The sequence below is a fragment of the Passer montanus genome, unplaced genomic scaffold, assembly GCF_014805655.1.
Source record: "Passer montanus isolate IOZ18808 unplaced genomic scaffold, ASM1480565v1 scaffold2, whole genome shotgun sequence".
Taxonomy (NCBI): domain Eukaryota; kingdom Metazoa; phylum Chordata; class Aves; order Passeriformes; family Passeridae; genus Passer; species Passer montanus.
In genome coordinates, this window is record NW_024366591.1 from 14,811,191 (window position 1) to 14,826,870 (window position 15,680).

The 15,680-nt window shown below is 40.1% G+C and overlaps 2 protein-coding genes across 4 annotated transcripts in view; one reads left to right on the forward strand and one right to left on the reverse strand.

The window, feature by feature from the left end:
* LOC120501200 (vacuolar protein 8-like) overlaps positions 1–5,727 on the forward strand; it is a 28,329-nt gene extending 22,602 nt beyond the window's left edge. The window contains exons 12-14 of the mRNA XM_039707094.1: positions 476–610; positions 1,819–1,944; positions 2,802–5,727. Of these exons, the coding sequence (XP_039563028.1) occupies positions 476–610; positions 1,819–1,944; positions 2,802–2,923 (383 nt within the window). The 3' untranslated portion in view covers positions 2,924–5,727. The remainder of the gene's footprint in view (positions 1–475; positions 611–1,818; positions 1,945–2,801) is intronic.
* A 103-nt stretch (positions 5,728–5,830) lies between these two features.
* MAP7 (microtubule associated protein 7) overlaps positions 5,831–15,680 on the reverse strand; it is a 99,424-nt gene continuing 89,574 nt past the window's right edge. For all 3 annotated transcript variants that reach the window (XM_039707092.1, XM_039707091.1, XM_039707093.1), the window contains exons 16-18: positions 13,773–14,064; positions 8,363–8,589; positions 5,831–7,656 (exon numbers count right to left, since the gene is read on the reverse strand). In XM_039707092.1, coding sequence (XP_039563026.1) covers positions 7,646–7,656; positions 8,363–8,589; positions 13,773–14,064 — 530 coding nt within the window. In that variant the 3' untranslated portion in view covers positions 5,831–7,645. The remainder of the gene's footprint in view (positions 7,657–8,362; positions 8,590–13,772; positions 14,065–15,680) is intronic.

The window sequence follows — 15,680 nt, forward strand, 5'->3', positions numbered from 1 at the left end:
GAAAGATACAGCACTCTTTATAGCAAAATGGACAAATGTAAATTTTCCCAGCATGCCCCAGCATTGGATAGTGTCTGTCAAACAAGTAATCTCTTTTATCTGGTATAATGGCCATGCAGCTGGCTACACGTCACATTTAATTTTGTGAGCAGAGCACAGTAGCTGCTGGACAGACTGAGTCCAATAGGCCAAAAGTGGATCTTGCACATAAAGTGATTCATTTTTGCAGAACAAAAAGCCAACAAAATATGGACCAAATCCATCCATCCTCTTACCTTACTGAGAGCATAACCTCAGAACATGACCCTTTTTAACAACCTAAACATACCTATTAACCAAGTTCAGCACTTATTTTGCTTCTCCAGTTGCATGAAGGATTCACAATTTCAGCAGTTTCTGGCAGACCTCTCAGTTTCACTTCTTTGACACTGGAGTTTCTGTTTAGAGACTACTCTCTTACCTTTCTGCCTTCCAGAAGGAGTCATGTTACACATGGTCCAGTGGATGGATGAACCTTTGACAAACTGCTTGGTGAGACTGGCTGGCCAACGGGAACATCCTGAGCCATCCTTTCATGCTGCCTCCATCATCCTGCACATGATCGGTCATGGTAACTCACACAGGATTAACTGCGCTTTGAAAGAGACTTATGGCTGTCTGGAGTGAAATTAGCCTTTTCCCAAAGGACTGTCAGGCACTGAACAACCTTAAATATTCTTCTATCGTCCCCCCATTTGGCCTCTACAAGTTTTTTAGAGTACAAGTGTCTGTAGTCACCCTTGAAATAAAACAGTCCTTGAGTGCACGAGAAACTCCAGGGATGAAGGTGGACCACAGATAAAGGTCTGATTTACATGGTTTTTGCCTTCTTCAAGAACTGCCATTCTGCAGGGCTGGTTCACAGCAAATTCTGAGGTCCTTGAAAACAACTTCAGTAGGAAGGTGGGAGACCATTAACACACTCCTCACCATGGAAGAGATGAGAACGTGTTTCAGACAAGGGTCACTTCAAACAAGGTTACATCTTTCTGTTTGACCTTCTTTCTCAGTATGTAAAATGTGATGGCATCCCCCACAGACAGCAGAGGCTGTGTTCCAAAATTTTAGATTAACTCTGCTCCCTGACCAGCAAGAGAAAAACTTACCGAACCAAATCCTGCTGATATAATTCTAGACTAAATTAGCAGGAGCAGTTCAGTAAAGTGGTTTTAAGAATGTGGCCAAAATATTTCAAGTTTCAATGAGAGAGAATAAAAGAGCATTATTTTTACCTGTAGAAAAAAGTTTTATGCTTAAATACTTGCCTCATGCAGCTGAGAGCCTTTAAGACTTGCAAGAAAAAGGTGTTCAGATGATACTTCCCACATTCTCTAGAAAGGTATGGTTAGATTTTAGACATTAGACAAGAAAAACTGAAATCTGTGGTGAGTCCCCAGTGAGGGAAAATGCAAATCTGTTTCATTTCTAGCATAAAGAATTTGCAACAGAGCAGACTCTCTCTCAGGTAGTGAACAGAATCCAACAGCACAAACATCTAATGGATAGCTTCACCTACCTGGCCAACCAGCTTGTAAATCAGCAGGCCCCTTGCACAGGGATCAGATTCCCAGCACAGCAGCGTACTCGTCTTTTTATTTACCTGACGTATCAGCAGTATTATCAGAAGCTGTAGTACAGGGAAGTCCCTTGACAGTCTTTGCAGTAATGTTGATTTTAGCTGAAGGTGAATGAGTCATTATTGAAATGTTGTTACAAAAATCAGTTTTCAAAGTGTTTAAAGGCTTGTATTGATCTCCAGTGGTTCTCTCATTTATGCAGAGAAAATGACGCTTTTGTGGAAGCATCACATTGGAGAGATTCAAGCCTACCTCAAGAATTTTCTTACCCACCAAGAGGTCCGTTTTCAGCAGATGGGCATCTCCACACTCTGCAGACTACAAGCAGGTATGTTCTTCCTGCCAAGGCTGCCTGCACCCATCAGCAGCATCAGGCACTGCTTAGTAACAGAGATCACAGAATCATCAGGGTTGGAAAAGACCTCTAAGACAAGTCTAACCACTGACAGTGCAAACTTCTCCAGGGACTAGTTCTGCTCACTTAAGAAAACAGAACAATCTCAAGGGTAGCTGTTACCTCACATGTTTTTAAGCAGCTCTTTAAGAGTATCTCCCAATAAAGGCAGGAGGATTTTGTTTGTTTGCTTTAAAACTAAAGGCATTCAGAACAGTGGGGAAACAGGACTTCAGGAAAACCTTATCCTATATGAGAATTTTTGGCACTAGATGCAACCTAAAATTTTTCAAATGTGATTTTAGTTTATTTTGATGAAGGAAGTAAGGAAATTGCATGTAAGCTGATAGTAAAACTGGGAAGTCTCACATCTTCATACTTCAAAGTCCATTACTTAATATTATGCTGGGTTAAGTTAGTCTTCTTGTCTTTGAATAAAAGTTGAGTGTTTATGAGGGTTATAATGTGATAATAACTGTACATAGCACATATCTTTACATATTTAGAGCCAGAGCCAAAACCCTACAATAGCTAGATAGGCAGCTGCTGCATAAGGCTGCATTTGGCAACTCAGATTTATACATCTGGATCAGGAGAATTTAGCAGCAGTCTTGAATGGTTGTAGGGATGAAAACCAAATTTGTATATGCTTTGTGTAGTATTTTTCTGCCTTACCTCTAATAAGAGCCACCAACTAACTGTATCTATCCTGAAAAATAAGTTTTCTATGTATCTGCATTAGAACATTGGGAAAAACAGCAGGTTGCCTAACACCTGTTATTCCTCTTCAGATCCAGACTTTTCATTAGCATTCAGAAAAAGCCAAATGGCCAAACTCCTTGAGCAAGTCCGTCAGCAAACAGAAGAAACTCAAGAGCTCCTTAGGGCAGCTATGTGCCGTGAAGACAGTTAATATTTAAGCCAAATGGTTTATAATAACTTACCAGATCCAAGGGCCTGAACTTTCAGAGGAAACAACTCTTTTCCTTGGTTCCTGTAATTTTCCTGCTACTTGCAGTTTCGTCATACAAGAGAGATGTCCCGATAACAAGAACTGGAGCAGGTCAAAACACAATTCCTTGCACCCTTTGGCTGGCTGCTTAAGTGTGCTTGAGGACACGGCTACATGTTGAAAAACACATGCTATGCTTGGTTAACCTTCCATGGTTTTATGGTTTGCTTTTGGTTTCCTCACCCCCTCCTTCAGAAAAACCAGCACTGTTCATGCAACAGGCTGTATGCAGGTCTGCATTCATCTTTATTCTGTTTCTGTTCCATGTCCTGTATTTCACAGCACACTCCAAGGACTTTAGAAAATAACTGAATCAACCCATACTATAAAGGTAGAAAACTACAAACAGGTTACTACAGAAAGTAACTGCTGAGGAACAACTCTCAAAGTACAAGAAATTTGTGAGAAACAAGAACGGGTGAAGCCTTACAGCTGATCCTTGTCCACACTATAGGCACTACTCTCCAACAGAAGAGCAAAGGCATATTAAGGCAAGGAAATGTTGCACAGAGCAAGTACAGAACAGAGCAGGAACCATGAATAATTTGGGTGAGACGTGTTTAAGTACAGAACTGTGTTCTCAAGTGTTATTTCCAAAGCTACTCGTAACAAGGGATGAGTGAAAATATTTGACAAAATTAGGAATTTTTGTTATATTTTGATATTCATACTTCATGTTAAATGGAGTTAAAGAACAATAAAAAGGTAGTTGTGTTTAAATTCAACTTATTTTCTTACATATATACTTCCTGTGGGCAAGCAGCTGTTCAGCCATCTCCAGGAAAGCTGGGTTCCATCATGTGTAATGGTTACTTGGGAAGACAGACACTGTAACTTCAAACATCCCCCCTTTCCTCTTTGTTCCCCCAGCTTTATATGCCCACCATGACAATGTTAGGTATGGAATGTCCCTATGGTCAGCTGGGGTCACCTGTCCCAGCTGTCCCCTCCCAACTTCTTACGCAAGCCCAGGCAGGTGGGTGGAGTGAGAGGCAGACTCTGCAAGCGCTGATGAGCAGTAACTAAAACATCCCTGTGCTACCTGCCTTGTGTTCAGCACAAACCCAAACACGCCCCACTTTGAGCTACTGTGAAGAAAATTAACTCTACCCCAGCCAAAAGCAGCACAGTGTCTTTTGAGGTGCTTCTGACCATCTCATAACTCTTATGTGCAAGTAGAGCTTTAGAGCTGATACAAATGTGGAATAAAAGTAAGATTAAAAAATTAATTTATAAAAGTTATTTGTCAGTTAAAAGCTCAATGTTCCATTTTATTATGGCTCAAATCTCAGAACTTAATTTTGGTGCTTAAGGGAGGCATTTTTTATAATTGTTTCTTTTAGTATCTGCAAGTTCTTTCCAATGGTACCGTTTGGGAAAAAAACAAAACAAAACAATGCCCCTACCTTCAAAAACAAACAAACACCCCCAAAAACAAAACAAAACAAAAAAAAACCAAACAAAAAGCCCCCAAACAAACAAAAAAAAAACATGTAAAAACAACCAAAACCACACTCAGTGCAGTAAAAAGGCCTATGAAAGTGCAGGTAGACAGAAACTTTGGATAAAGCAATATGGCATTTTCAATATTCATCCATGACAGGAATCCTGTTTTGAAATCTCATGTGACAAACCATGTGCTCAGCTTTGGACAGGTGAATTTTCTAAAACAGAGGACTTGGCTGAATGACACAATGGGAACAAAAGAATCTCAAACTGCAAACCACCTCCAAGGCTGATTTTAGATCTGTTTCTAAAAAGAAACAGTGCATTAAGTGATGATATTGAAATGTGTCCTGTATCTGTATTCTTAATCTCAAACATTATTTCATGGTCTTAGCAAGAAAGCAAATAAAGTATTCTTCATGAGGAATAAGGAGATAATAGACATGAAGCAAACAGAGCTAGTGGTGAGCAATGCAGCAGCTGTGATGTACTGAAATAACTCACAGCATCATCCCTGTGAGCGAGGATGCTGTGTTGTGGAGATGGGAGAATGGAGCTGAGCCTTCCCAGAGCACACAGCTCTCTGCTGGGGAAGGCTGCTGCTCCCAGCCCCCAGAACAGCTGGCTGCACCTGCTACTTCTGCCTCACAGGGTTCCACCCTGCCCCTCATGGTACAAACAACACAACTAGTTGCAATAGCAGGCAGAGGAGCTGGCCTTCCTCCCATACCATATTTTATTGTCAAGAACAACACTCAACAAAAGAGAAACTGTTTCCCCTGCATTAAGAGACTTAACCAAAATATTTAGAATTTCAATATTAAATCCTTTTAAAAAATTTTATACACCTACTTCTACTCTCAATTCCCTTGGTTTTATATTGTATGTCAGGCCCCTGAAACAGGAAATTCTTGCTCTCATTTGAAGCAAATCTGGATTGACTGTAATGACAAACTGTTTTTAATCCAACCCTGCTAAAAAAAAAATAAATCAAAGCAAAAACCAAAGTGAAAGTGAGAAATAAAGCCAGCCCATTTTTCCACAAACAGCGAAGCAAATGTGCTGAAATCTGCCAAAAAATAAACTAGAATGATTTATAACCAATCCTAAATAGCTCAAGATCAACACAATTTAAACCTGATCCTAAATGAATCCTAGAGACTTAAAACTGAAGCTAAATGTAACTGCCTAATTCATTGCTCTCTTTCTTGTTGCAAGTGACTCTGTACTGATTTTTAGTAAAGAAATTAGAGAAAATCTGAAACAAAATTTTAAGCAGACCATGAGTAGCAAGAAGAGTTTTCCATCAGAGATTGACTCTTGCTTCAATTTGGTGAGAAAATGAAAATATAAGTAGAAATAAATATTTCAAACAAGTTTTATTTGGTACTTACATGCTATATATAGTTTTAAAGAAAAACTACATATTTTGGACACTTCAAAATATTGTGGCTATGTACATGGAAAACTAAAGAAAGCAAAAAAAGAACCCAATTCATTTTACTGTGTCACAAGTTACTATTGAAAGCACTCTGACTGAATGGCTGTTTTTTCCCTTCCATAAATATTCTGGCAGATGAAGTCTCTTTCATTTGATCTCCATTGCTTTTGTCCCATCTCCTCTATAAGACGAACACTCGGCAGCAGCAGAAATTTCTTCAGAAATTCTTCGGCTTTTGTCTCAGAGGATTTCTTCTGCTAGCGCAAACTTTCTGCACAGCTTCCTAGAGGCCTTGCTCAGTGCTCACTAGAGGCAAGTGCAGGAATCTTAATGGTAAATTCTCTGTTAGCAGGAGCTGGGAGCCCATGAACCTCCATTTCCCCTACCCAAGGATCTTCTCACCGATTCAGAGAGCAATGTCTCAAGCCTTTGGCAAACTCAAACACCCCGAGCAAGCTCTGCCTCCAACAGCATCGTTTAGCAAAGCACAAAAACGTGCAAGATTTTACAGTTCTGCACAACAGCAACCAAAACTGTGGGATGGAACAATGAATGACAGTAGAAATCAGCATCAAACTAAAGAGAAAGCAACCTGCATCACTCCTCTTATCACTCAAACTGCACTGCTTTATAAAAACCACACACTACATAAAAAAGCACAAATGACCATTTTCCATTTGCTCTGAAACGAGCAAACCCCAAAAATCCCTGAACCTGCATTATCATCCAAAACTCAAATATCCCAGGTTACACAGTCTTCAAAAGTTTGATAAGGCAAAGGAGAAGTCTTCCATCATTGGGAACAGCAGCAATTTACAGGACTCAGAACAAGGTATTTCCTTGTAGGTGTGTGCACAAGTGTGTGCACATATGCATACACATCTTTTATAGTATTGTGAACATGGATGTAACTAAAAAAATCAAGTTTGCAGTATCTTTTTTACCACATTCGTCTAATTTATTCAATCAAATGGTTTATTTCTGTACTGAGCAAAATTCATAAATACATAATCTAGGAGAACAATAGGTTATCCTCTTGTCAATGAAAAAATAACGCTTTCAAATTTTCACATTTTAAAACCTTTCTTGTTTTGTGTTTTTAGAGAAAATGTGAGAAGATCATAGTGACGTCTCAATTTACAGAATGTCCCTGTAGGAATTACATTTACAAGAACCTGATACAGAAGCCTATAGTTCGCCCCCATAATTAGAGTTCTCTGCAATAACATTTAAACCAACAGGTTTAAATAAAACGCCCCATTAACTCTACTTGTAGAGCAATGAGGCATTTATTTTTCAAGTATTAGAACCATAAAGTGTAAAAGATTCTTTGCCAATTTTACAATTATGCTTTTTAAACCAACACCCACCTTTTTTAAAAACAAAAATAATCAGTCCCACCACCCAAATCAGCCCGTTACTTTCAGATTCCAGTGTCTTGTGTCTTAAGGAATGCAGAAATATTCATTTACTAACAAAAAAAGCTTGTTGGAAATAGCCATATTAAGTAACGCACGTGAAGCATGATTTTTCTAGTGATGAAAGCTATTAGAATGGTGATCCAAGTCTATTCCCCTCATTTCTTCTGCTGGTTTTACTAAAGTCCTTCCAAAAAAGATATTCAAGAAATCTTTAAAAAACTGGAGAGAAAAAATAAAACACTCCTTCATAGCATGGAAGAAACTCCACTGACTGCAGAGATGCTCATATCACCTTTGGTTCTCCAGAAGGAACAATCAGATCACTTCTAAAACAGAAGGTAAACATGTCAGGTCAGAGTGGCAATTCTTTCTTCAAAATGTTACATGCTTATGCAATTATTTTAATGTGAGCTTTTCCTTACATTTTTAGGCCAGAGAGAAATACAGTGCTATCCAATTTAATTTGCTAAATCAGTATTTGTTTACCTAGAATTCTTGAAAAGTTATGATGTAATTAAAAAAAAATCCAGTGTCCTGGAAACCATCCCTTGATGCCTGCAAGAACTTGATGAGGAAAGCACATCCAGAATTTCAAAACGTAGCTTTTAAAATGTAGTTACTCCCCTTCTTCATGTGCATATTGCACTTGCAAAACTGGAACCAAACTGCTGATCATAAGGTCAGAACAGCAGCTGTCCCCTATCACTTCTGCTTGAAAGCACAGGGCAAACCTTTCCAAGCAACTTCAACTGGCAGAAAGCAAAGCACATGTGAGAAGCCCTCCAGGAAACGATAAGGCCTCACCACCATTGCACTGCAGCTGTATGTGCCTGGCATGCATAGCTTTACAAAGAGATGTGCTCCTGTCCCCAAGTAATTTAAATTTAAAATTTAAATAGAGTTTAAATATTAAAAAAATATAGTTTAAAAATACTTAAATGAATCAGTTTATCAATATAAGCTGATTGGGAGCTCTGAGACCTCTGTCAATTACAACAAATTACAAGAGTTAGTGAACCACAGCAAACCTACCTGCTGTTTGATGTGTTTGAACACTATCTACCTGAGGCAAAAGAGTGCCCTTATCTTCAAAGGCTAGAATTGGATTCAAAGGAATTTCGGGACTGTTGCTTCCATCATTGTTCATAGCATCCAGCCGGGATGGTTTAGAACCAATAGGCAGGTTCATGATCTCTTCAAAGTTATCATTCTGCATAGACATTCCATTTTCATTTGCATTTTCCTCTGGATTGAGATTGCTGAAAGAGAAACATAGCAATTTTTCCTTATGTACTTTATACAGAGCAGAAATTTAGTCATCCTCAAAGCAATAGCACAAATGGAAGAGAAGTCTGCATCAATCCCAAGCATTCTTTTAGCCAGTGAAAACAAAACTATGCTTCCACCACAGTAGGAAAAACTGGTTTTGCAGCCAAGTACTTGTTATTCCTTCCCTTAAACCCATGGGATAGTAGTTACCTTTGGCTACATGATAGCCAGAACTACAGAGTGGACGCTGCAGTCTGAGAAGCAATTCCAGTGGGAATCAGTAAGGAAACCTCTGCAGCACCACCACTACCTGGAACCACCCACATAATGCAATTTACAGCTCCTAACATCTTTTTCAGCTCTCATAACCTTTGTTGTACCCTTCCTCTTACTGCAAACCAATGAAATTGCCCTTGGATAAGATCACTGTTATTTTTATTATTTCTTGGATCACCTCCTGCCACCAGCTCTGGAGCAGCTTTTTCTATATGCCACTCATCCAGAGGAAAAAACCTCCCTTTTCAATATAGTGCTCCTTTCATTCCCTTCTCCCATAAATGATCTTAGGGGTCATTTCCAAGGCACTACCCAGCTCCACACTTCTGTTGATCACGTCCAAGCCAAAAGAGCCCTCTCCCAGAACCCCTCCTGTCAATCTGAACTTTCATTTTCTACCTGCCATGTGACAGAGATACCTTATGAGTGAGCTCCTGCACCTCTCCCCCAGTCCAGAGCAGCACAAGCACAGATACTGCATTTACACATACTGTCCCCAGATGATACTTGCTCATGTCTCACAGCCTTGGGCCTCCCCTCCCACCCCTTTATTAGGTGCTGCATTGTCAAATCCTTCTGACTCTACACACGGCATGTCCTATCCTGCCACAGAGGAGAAACTAAGGTGTTACTTCAGTAATGACAGTAATGGGACCATAAGCTCCTCAGGCAAGAGCAAGTACTCAACAAATACTCAAAAATCTTGTCATCTTTCACAGGTTCTTCCTAAAGCCCTCAAACAGTTAGATCCTGGCAATCCTGGGTACCTACTCCCTGTTTAGGTCCCATTGCAACTGTTCAGGTTGTTTGGAAATGTTTCGGCCACAAAGGCACAGATGCAATTTTCCTAGATTGAAACTTGGCTATCAATTTCCTCAGGCCATTTTTCAGCAGGCAGCTTGGTTTCACAGGCTTATTTTCTGACAGCACATTTACTACTCTTAAAAAGAAACCTGCTTGTAATTGGCACACTGTATATTTTCATTTGCTGGCTTCTTTGTACAAGTTTGCACAAACAACGAAAGAATTGTTTTACAGTACTCCCCAAGAGACCAAAACCTTGCTCTTTTGAAAGTGGCAATGCTTTTTTATCCAAAGCTCAGATTTCCTGTGAGAATCACACGCTGGTGTTCATATCAAGCCTTCCCAGTTTTTCAAACCATCACCAATTCTTTTTCAGAAAGGCACTCCCCTTTTTCTCATCTGTGGATATGCTGGGTAAATTTCTAAGTGAAAAATATGTTTCACTGCACTGAGTTTGAGAGCAGGTACAGAAACCCTGCTGGCTGCCTGGAAGAGCTCCTAAGTCGCATCACCCTTTTGTGCCAGAGACCCACATGTATAAGATGAGGAGCAGAATCTGTAAAATGCTTTAGGACTATTAAAAGCTGCTCTGTCATGTATGGTCATTAGGTTATTTTTCACTAGAAAGTATCCTGTTATTTACTTTATCCCCATATACTGCCAATAGCCATACCAGAGCTAGGATAACATGCCAAGTTTGATGAATGGGATTAGAAAGAGGTGGAAAGAGAGCAACTGCTCATTCATATAAATTAAACAGCACAGTAGTTCAACAAGTATTAGAGCAATGAAGAAGCCTTTTGCTTCTGCAAACAGAATTTTTCTACTCAATTTATCAGCTGACTTAGTGAATAAATAATGCTTCATATTTTATACTTATGTGTCACGGCACTGCCAGTACTGCACATGGAGTCAGAGCAAGATTTGTTCAGACTCGAACAATGTCTTTTGAGACAGAGGAGTCTACAATCACAAAGGGGGTACAGAAAAGAAAATCAGGATTATAAATATTCTAAATTTTGTGGTATAAAATCTTCTAGATTCTGTACTGCTTGATCCACCTAAGGACTAGAGGTGCAAATTTAGACTAAACAAAGGGGGAAGCAGAACAGTGGAATTAATTTCCAGTGGACATCTTAGAGACCACAAGCTCAAAAGGAGATTAGATGAATTCCTAGGAGATTGGTATGCCCTTCAGCTTCTGGTAATTAGCAGCTTAGGGACTACTTGAGCCTATGGTTGCGTTTGGACTACAATGCTTAGCAACCCTTCATTGGCCAGAGGATCTCCTGGTACTTACTTTTTTTTTTTCCTTTTACATTGTGCTACAGGCCCTTAAAGCAAAGAACACAAAAAAATAGAAAAGGTTTTTTGACCTGCTACAGCTGTTCTTACTGTCTTATGTTACATTCTTAATGTTGTCAAAGTGTCTAATGCAACAGCAGAGATATCCTTTTCAGGCATACAATATTGCAGAAAGAACCAGATAATTTTGGCATTCTGACATATTCCATAAGTGTGCGTGTAGCAAAACACTTATGTAATAGAGGAAAAAAAAGTTGCCTAAGTTGTTGAGAATGCATTTCCAAACATAACAGTCTTGCAAGCACATCTGAAGGACATCTCCATGGCAGCTGAAGAGTATGTCTGCAGCTTCACATTTTGACCTGGACACATCAATATTAACAACATAGACTGGAGGATGTTGGGAAAAGAGAAGCCAGTTTAATTAAAGAAACTGGAACATCCAAAAATTTAAAATTACTTAAAATTGTATCTGTTGTAGATAATTTTAGCTCTATGTAACACAGCCTGAAAACTCTATGTAGACACAGCCTGAAATTAGAAGTTGAAGAGACTAAAAAATAAAGAAGGCCAGAATTCAGTATATCTACTTCCAATCATTAATCAGAAATCAACACTGAATAGGAAAAAAAGATACAGATTTGCAGACCTTTGAAAAACACCAGAATATTTTCACAGCTGCTATTTCTGATCTGAGGGAAGATGTCAGTCACCTCATTTATTGAGAGGATTTTTACAGAGGAGACATAGATAGACATTAACAGCAAAATGTATCCCAGACTTCTGGATTATTTAAATAAATAGTGCTTATTTTTAATCCACTGAGACAACAGCACTGAAACCAGTCAGCAATGGAGAGCTTTCTTTTCCAGGGCAAGATATGAAGGCAATCACCCAGACCAACTGCATATTTCTAAAAACTGATTATCTAACCTACCCAGACCCAGCTCCATGCACCCAGGATGGAGACACGAGGTGAACTGTGCTCACTGAGGAGTTCTGCACTGCATTGCAAGTGTTTGTAGAGAACAGCACAGAAAAGAAGAATTACAGAGTACCATAAGGAAAGTACTGTCAACATAAACCACTGTAGTGAAATAACTTTTTCTAAGAAGTAGCATGCATGACCTATGTTGGGGAAAGAATTAGGGAATGGAGTACAGGCAAAAATCTGTAAGTGAGCTATGGATGAGGCTTTTGTATGGTTCTGCATCACTTCATCCTCTCACCACACAAGCACATGACACAAGTTCCCCAGGTAACACCTTTTTAACTTCTGGTCAGAAATCTCACCCTCTTGCCCTTAAAACATGAAGAAGTCTTTTTCAGAAAAAAGACAAATCTTGCTGAGGGCCAGAGTGAGGTGCTCATTCAGGAGACAACCTGCACCCACTGCCCCTGTGTATGCTACCACGCCAGGTGAACCTGGATGCCAGACAACCACAGCACACAAGATACTGTAGCAGTGGTGTTGGTACCTGTGGCTTTTACCCTGTGACAAAAATCTGTGGTACACTACCAAGTGCTTCAGGCTTCACCTTCCCAGGCACTGTGGATGTACCTCTGAAGCAGACACAATCCAACCTGGCATGCCAGTTCTCCCTTCCACAACCTCACATGTGCTTCCTACTTGTGTCAGTGTTCTTCAATCTCATTTATTCATTCTCCACTGTGGTCATTCTGAGGTTCTTCCACGCAGATTATAACGGTACAGGGCAGCACTCATTAGTGTGGCACATTTTATATTTCAAACATCAAGGTGCTTGTAAGGTGGGGAGTGATTAACATTTTAATAGCTGCCCAAGACAATTATGAGGCAGCTCTGAGCAGCTCATCCAATGCACCTCAGTGTCTCTGACAGAACTTCCCTCAGCAGGAGCATCCTTGTCAGCATGACAGCAGGCTAAGATCCCCCAGGCATATGGAGGGATCGAGAAAGGGCAAATTCCTCCTTCAATTAGTGCCAATCACACCCTGAAGCATACTGTCCATTACAGACTGCACAATGGCTTCCCACATTCAAGTTTTTCGATGCATATTCTGGCAGTACCTACATAAAACATGAAAGGACTGTGCGATTATTTGGCATTCTGCATCACTAAAATTAAAATAACTGACAGCTCATGCTTATGTAATGGATGTCACTCAGTTCAATATTGAGGTTTCAAGCTTTTCAACTATTTCTCAAAATCTGAGTGGCTTGCTTCATGGCTACAGAGAGCATCCAGTTTATGGTATTTGCCTCCTCAAATACTCCTTATGAGGAACAAAGGTGTTTTTTTAATGCATAACCAAAGTGACTAATCCCATATCTCACACAAAGGACATATCCACACCACCACTGCTAATACTTCAAGCAGTCTAGAAATCAAAACATCTAGGTTGAAACCAGAGTATTCATTATTTGAATTAAGAAAATAAGCAGTGCAAGCCCAGAGTGGGTTTTATGAAGCTTAATTCAGGGACACAAACAGAAAAAAATTCTCTTTCTATTAAATTTCAACAAATGTAATAATTGCTGCCAAACACATTGTTCCAAACACTGCAAAGAACACGCTCTATTTTGTAAAAAAAAAAATCACCCTATCATGTAGCAAAAATCAGTTACTGCTCTTGAAATATGATAAAGTTCTTTCCTTAAGAGAGGAAAAATTAAAAACCAGCAAACAAGGCAGATTGAACAGCTGCGTCTTATTTAGCCAATAAACTCATGGATGCGAATACAATTTATTATTCCAGCAGCCCTCCTCCTCCAAACAGGGCTCGCTGACACCCGGCAATGCTTTACCTGTCCACATTTGCGGGGGGCTGCTGTGCAGCCCCCGTGCGCACGCAGGCGGCCGCTGTCCCGCCGTGCAGAGGTGGCACTGCTGCTGTCCCGCCGTGCAGAGGTGGCACTGCTGCTGTCCCGCCGTGCAGAGGTGGCACCGCCGCTGTCCCGTTGTTATGTGATGGTGGCACTGCCGCTGTCCCGTTGTTATGTGGTGGTGGCACCGCCACTGCTGTCCCGTTGTGTGGAGGTGGCACCGCGTGCTGCGGCCCCGCTGCCGGCTCCGAGGGAGAGGCAGGACTGCCTGGGACTGGGCAGAGAAAACAGGTTTGCATAAAACCAAGCAGCAGCATCTACACTGGGGATTAGGGTAAAATATCTTCTACAAAAGCCAGCACAGCCAAGGCGAGTTACAATTTAAAAAAAATATAGGGTTCCCACACCCCTCCCCACCCCTCTAGCCAACCCCATCTCCTCTTGTCAGCTTTTTGGGCACACAAACCCTGTTTCAGGTCCAAAGTAAATGTCAGAAAGCCAGATTTCAAAGCCATAGCTTTGTGAACAAGAATAAACATCTTACAATCATATGCACAATTCCAACATATAAGCCAGTGGGCAAAAGAGACTGATATCTGATAGAATGTTGTGCTGGGACTTTTCAAGTAGTAATAGCGAATGAAATACAGCAAAACTTGGATATTACTCATTCCATACACTGGTATTTCTTGATTCTAGTGACTGAAAAGGAAATCAAGAAAAAAAAACATCTCCATTGGGATCTCCACTTCTTTCAATAAGTACCAAATGACTACTATAAAACACTGCAGAGAGCAACATAAAATGAGAATATCCCTGTCCCTCATGCCAGAACCATGTAATACATGTTTCTGGCCCGCCCTGTGGTTTTCTTTTAAAGTACAACTACAGCCTTCTGCATTGTATCTAGAGTCCCTCTATTCATGTTCAGGTCAGTAAGAGGAAGCAACTGCACCCCACCCTGCTAACATCTGCCACAGTAATTGCAAGGACAAGTCAGTATTCCTAGGCTTGGACACATTTATCTACATTACCCAAAACCTCATCTGGTAAGCCCCTCCTTCAGCTGCTCAATTTCACTGTACTCCAAATGTTTGGGCTGAAGACTTTTATACTGAATGCCTCAGTCTGATCTTTGGCCAGTTTTTATATGGAAGATACTAGAAATAGGGGTTTCTGTGCTTCTACAAATTGAGTAACAGGAAAATAGATTTGCTTTAACTTTTAGAAGGAAAAAAAAACAGAAGAAAAAGTTGTTCTGCTTTGGAAATGCAGAACAATCTCATATTTTTGAAGCAGAGGACAAAATGACAAATGACAAAAAGGTGATGGATTTTTTTCATTGTGTGATTTGGCCATTCCCATAAATGTTTCCTCAGGTTTTGGCAAACAGTAAGACTTCAGAAAAAAATTTAAAACAAATGGTTTGTGGATAGTCAGGGAGATTCATGTGGCTGGAATATACCTTTAACTCAATGGTACATGTAGATAATGCAAAGTCAAACAGTAGAGCAGCCCTGAGGCTGAGAGCAGTCTTCTCTTTATTCAGTCATTCAAGGATTCTGACCTTCCCTTGGGCCTGGGGAAATGGAGATCCAAAGTCTCCTCTGCCTTAGGAAACTGATAAAAGACTACTTTTTGTCTATCTCTGGAGGGAAAGCACTAGCCAACAGTTGTGGAACACTTTATAGTGTCAGGAATTCTTTAAATGGTTTATAACACTTTCAACAGTGCCCAAAGACAAAGATGGCATCCCAGATGAGTCCTGTATCAGTAGATCACAAACGTTTTTCCACTGAGATAATATGTAAACAAATAACAAACATGGGTAATGAAATCTGCATCAAAAGGCTTCCTGACAGTACTAATTATAGTGTTCACTTTAAAAAT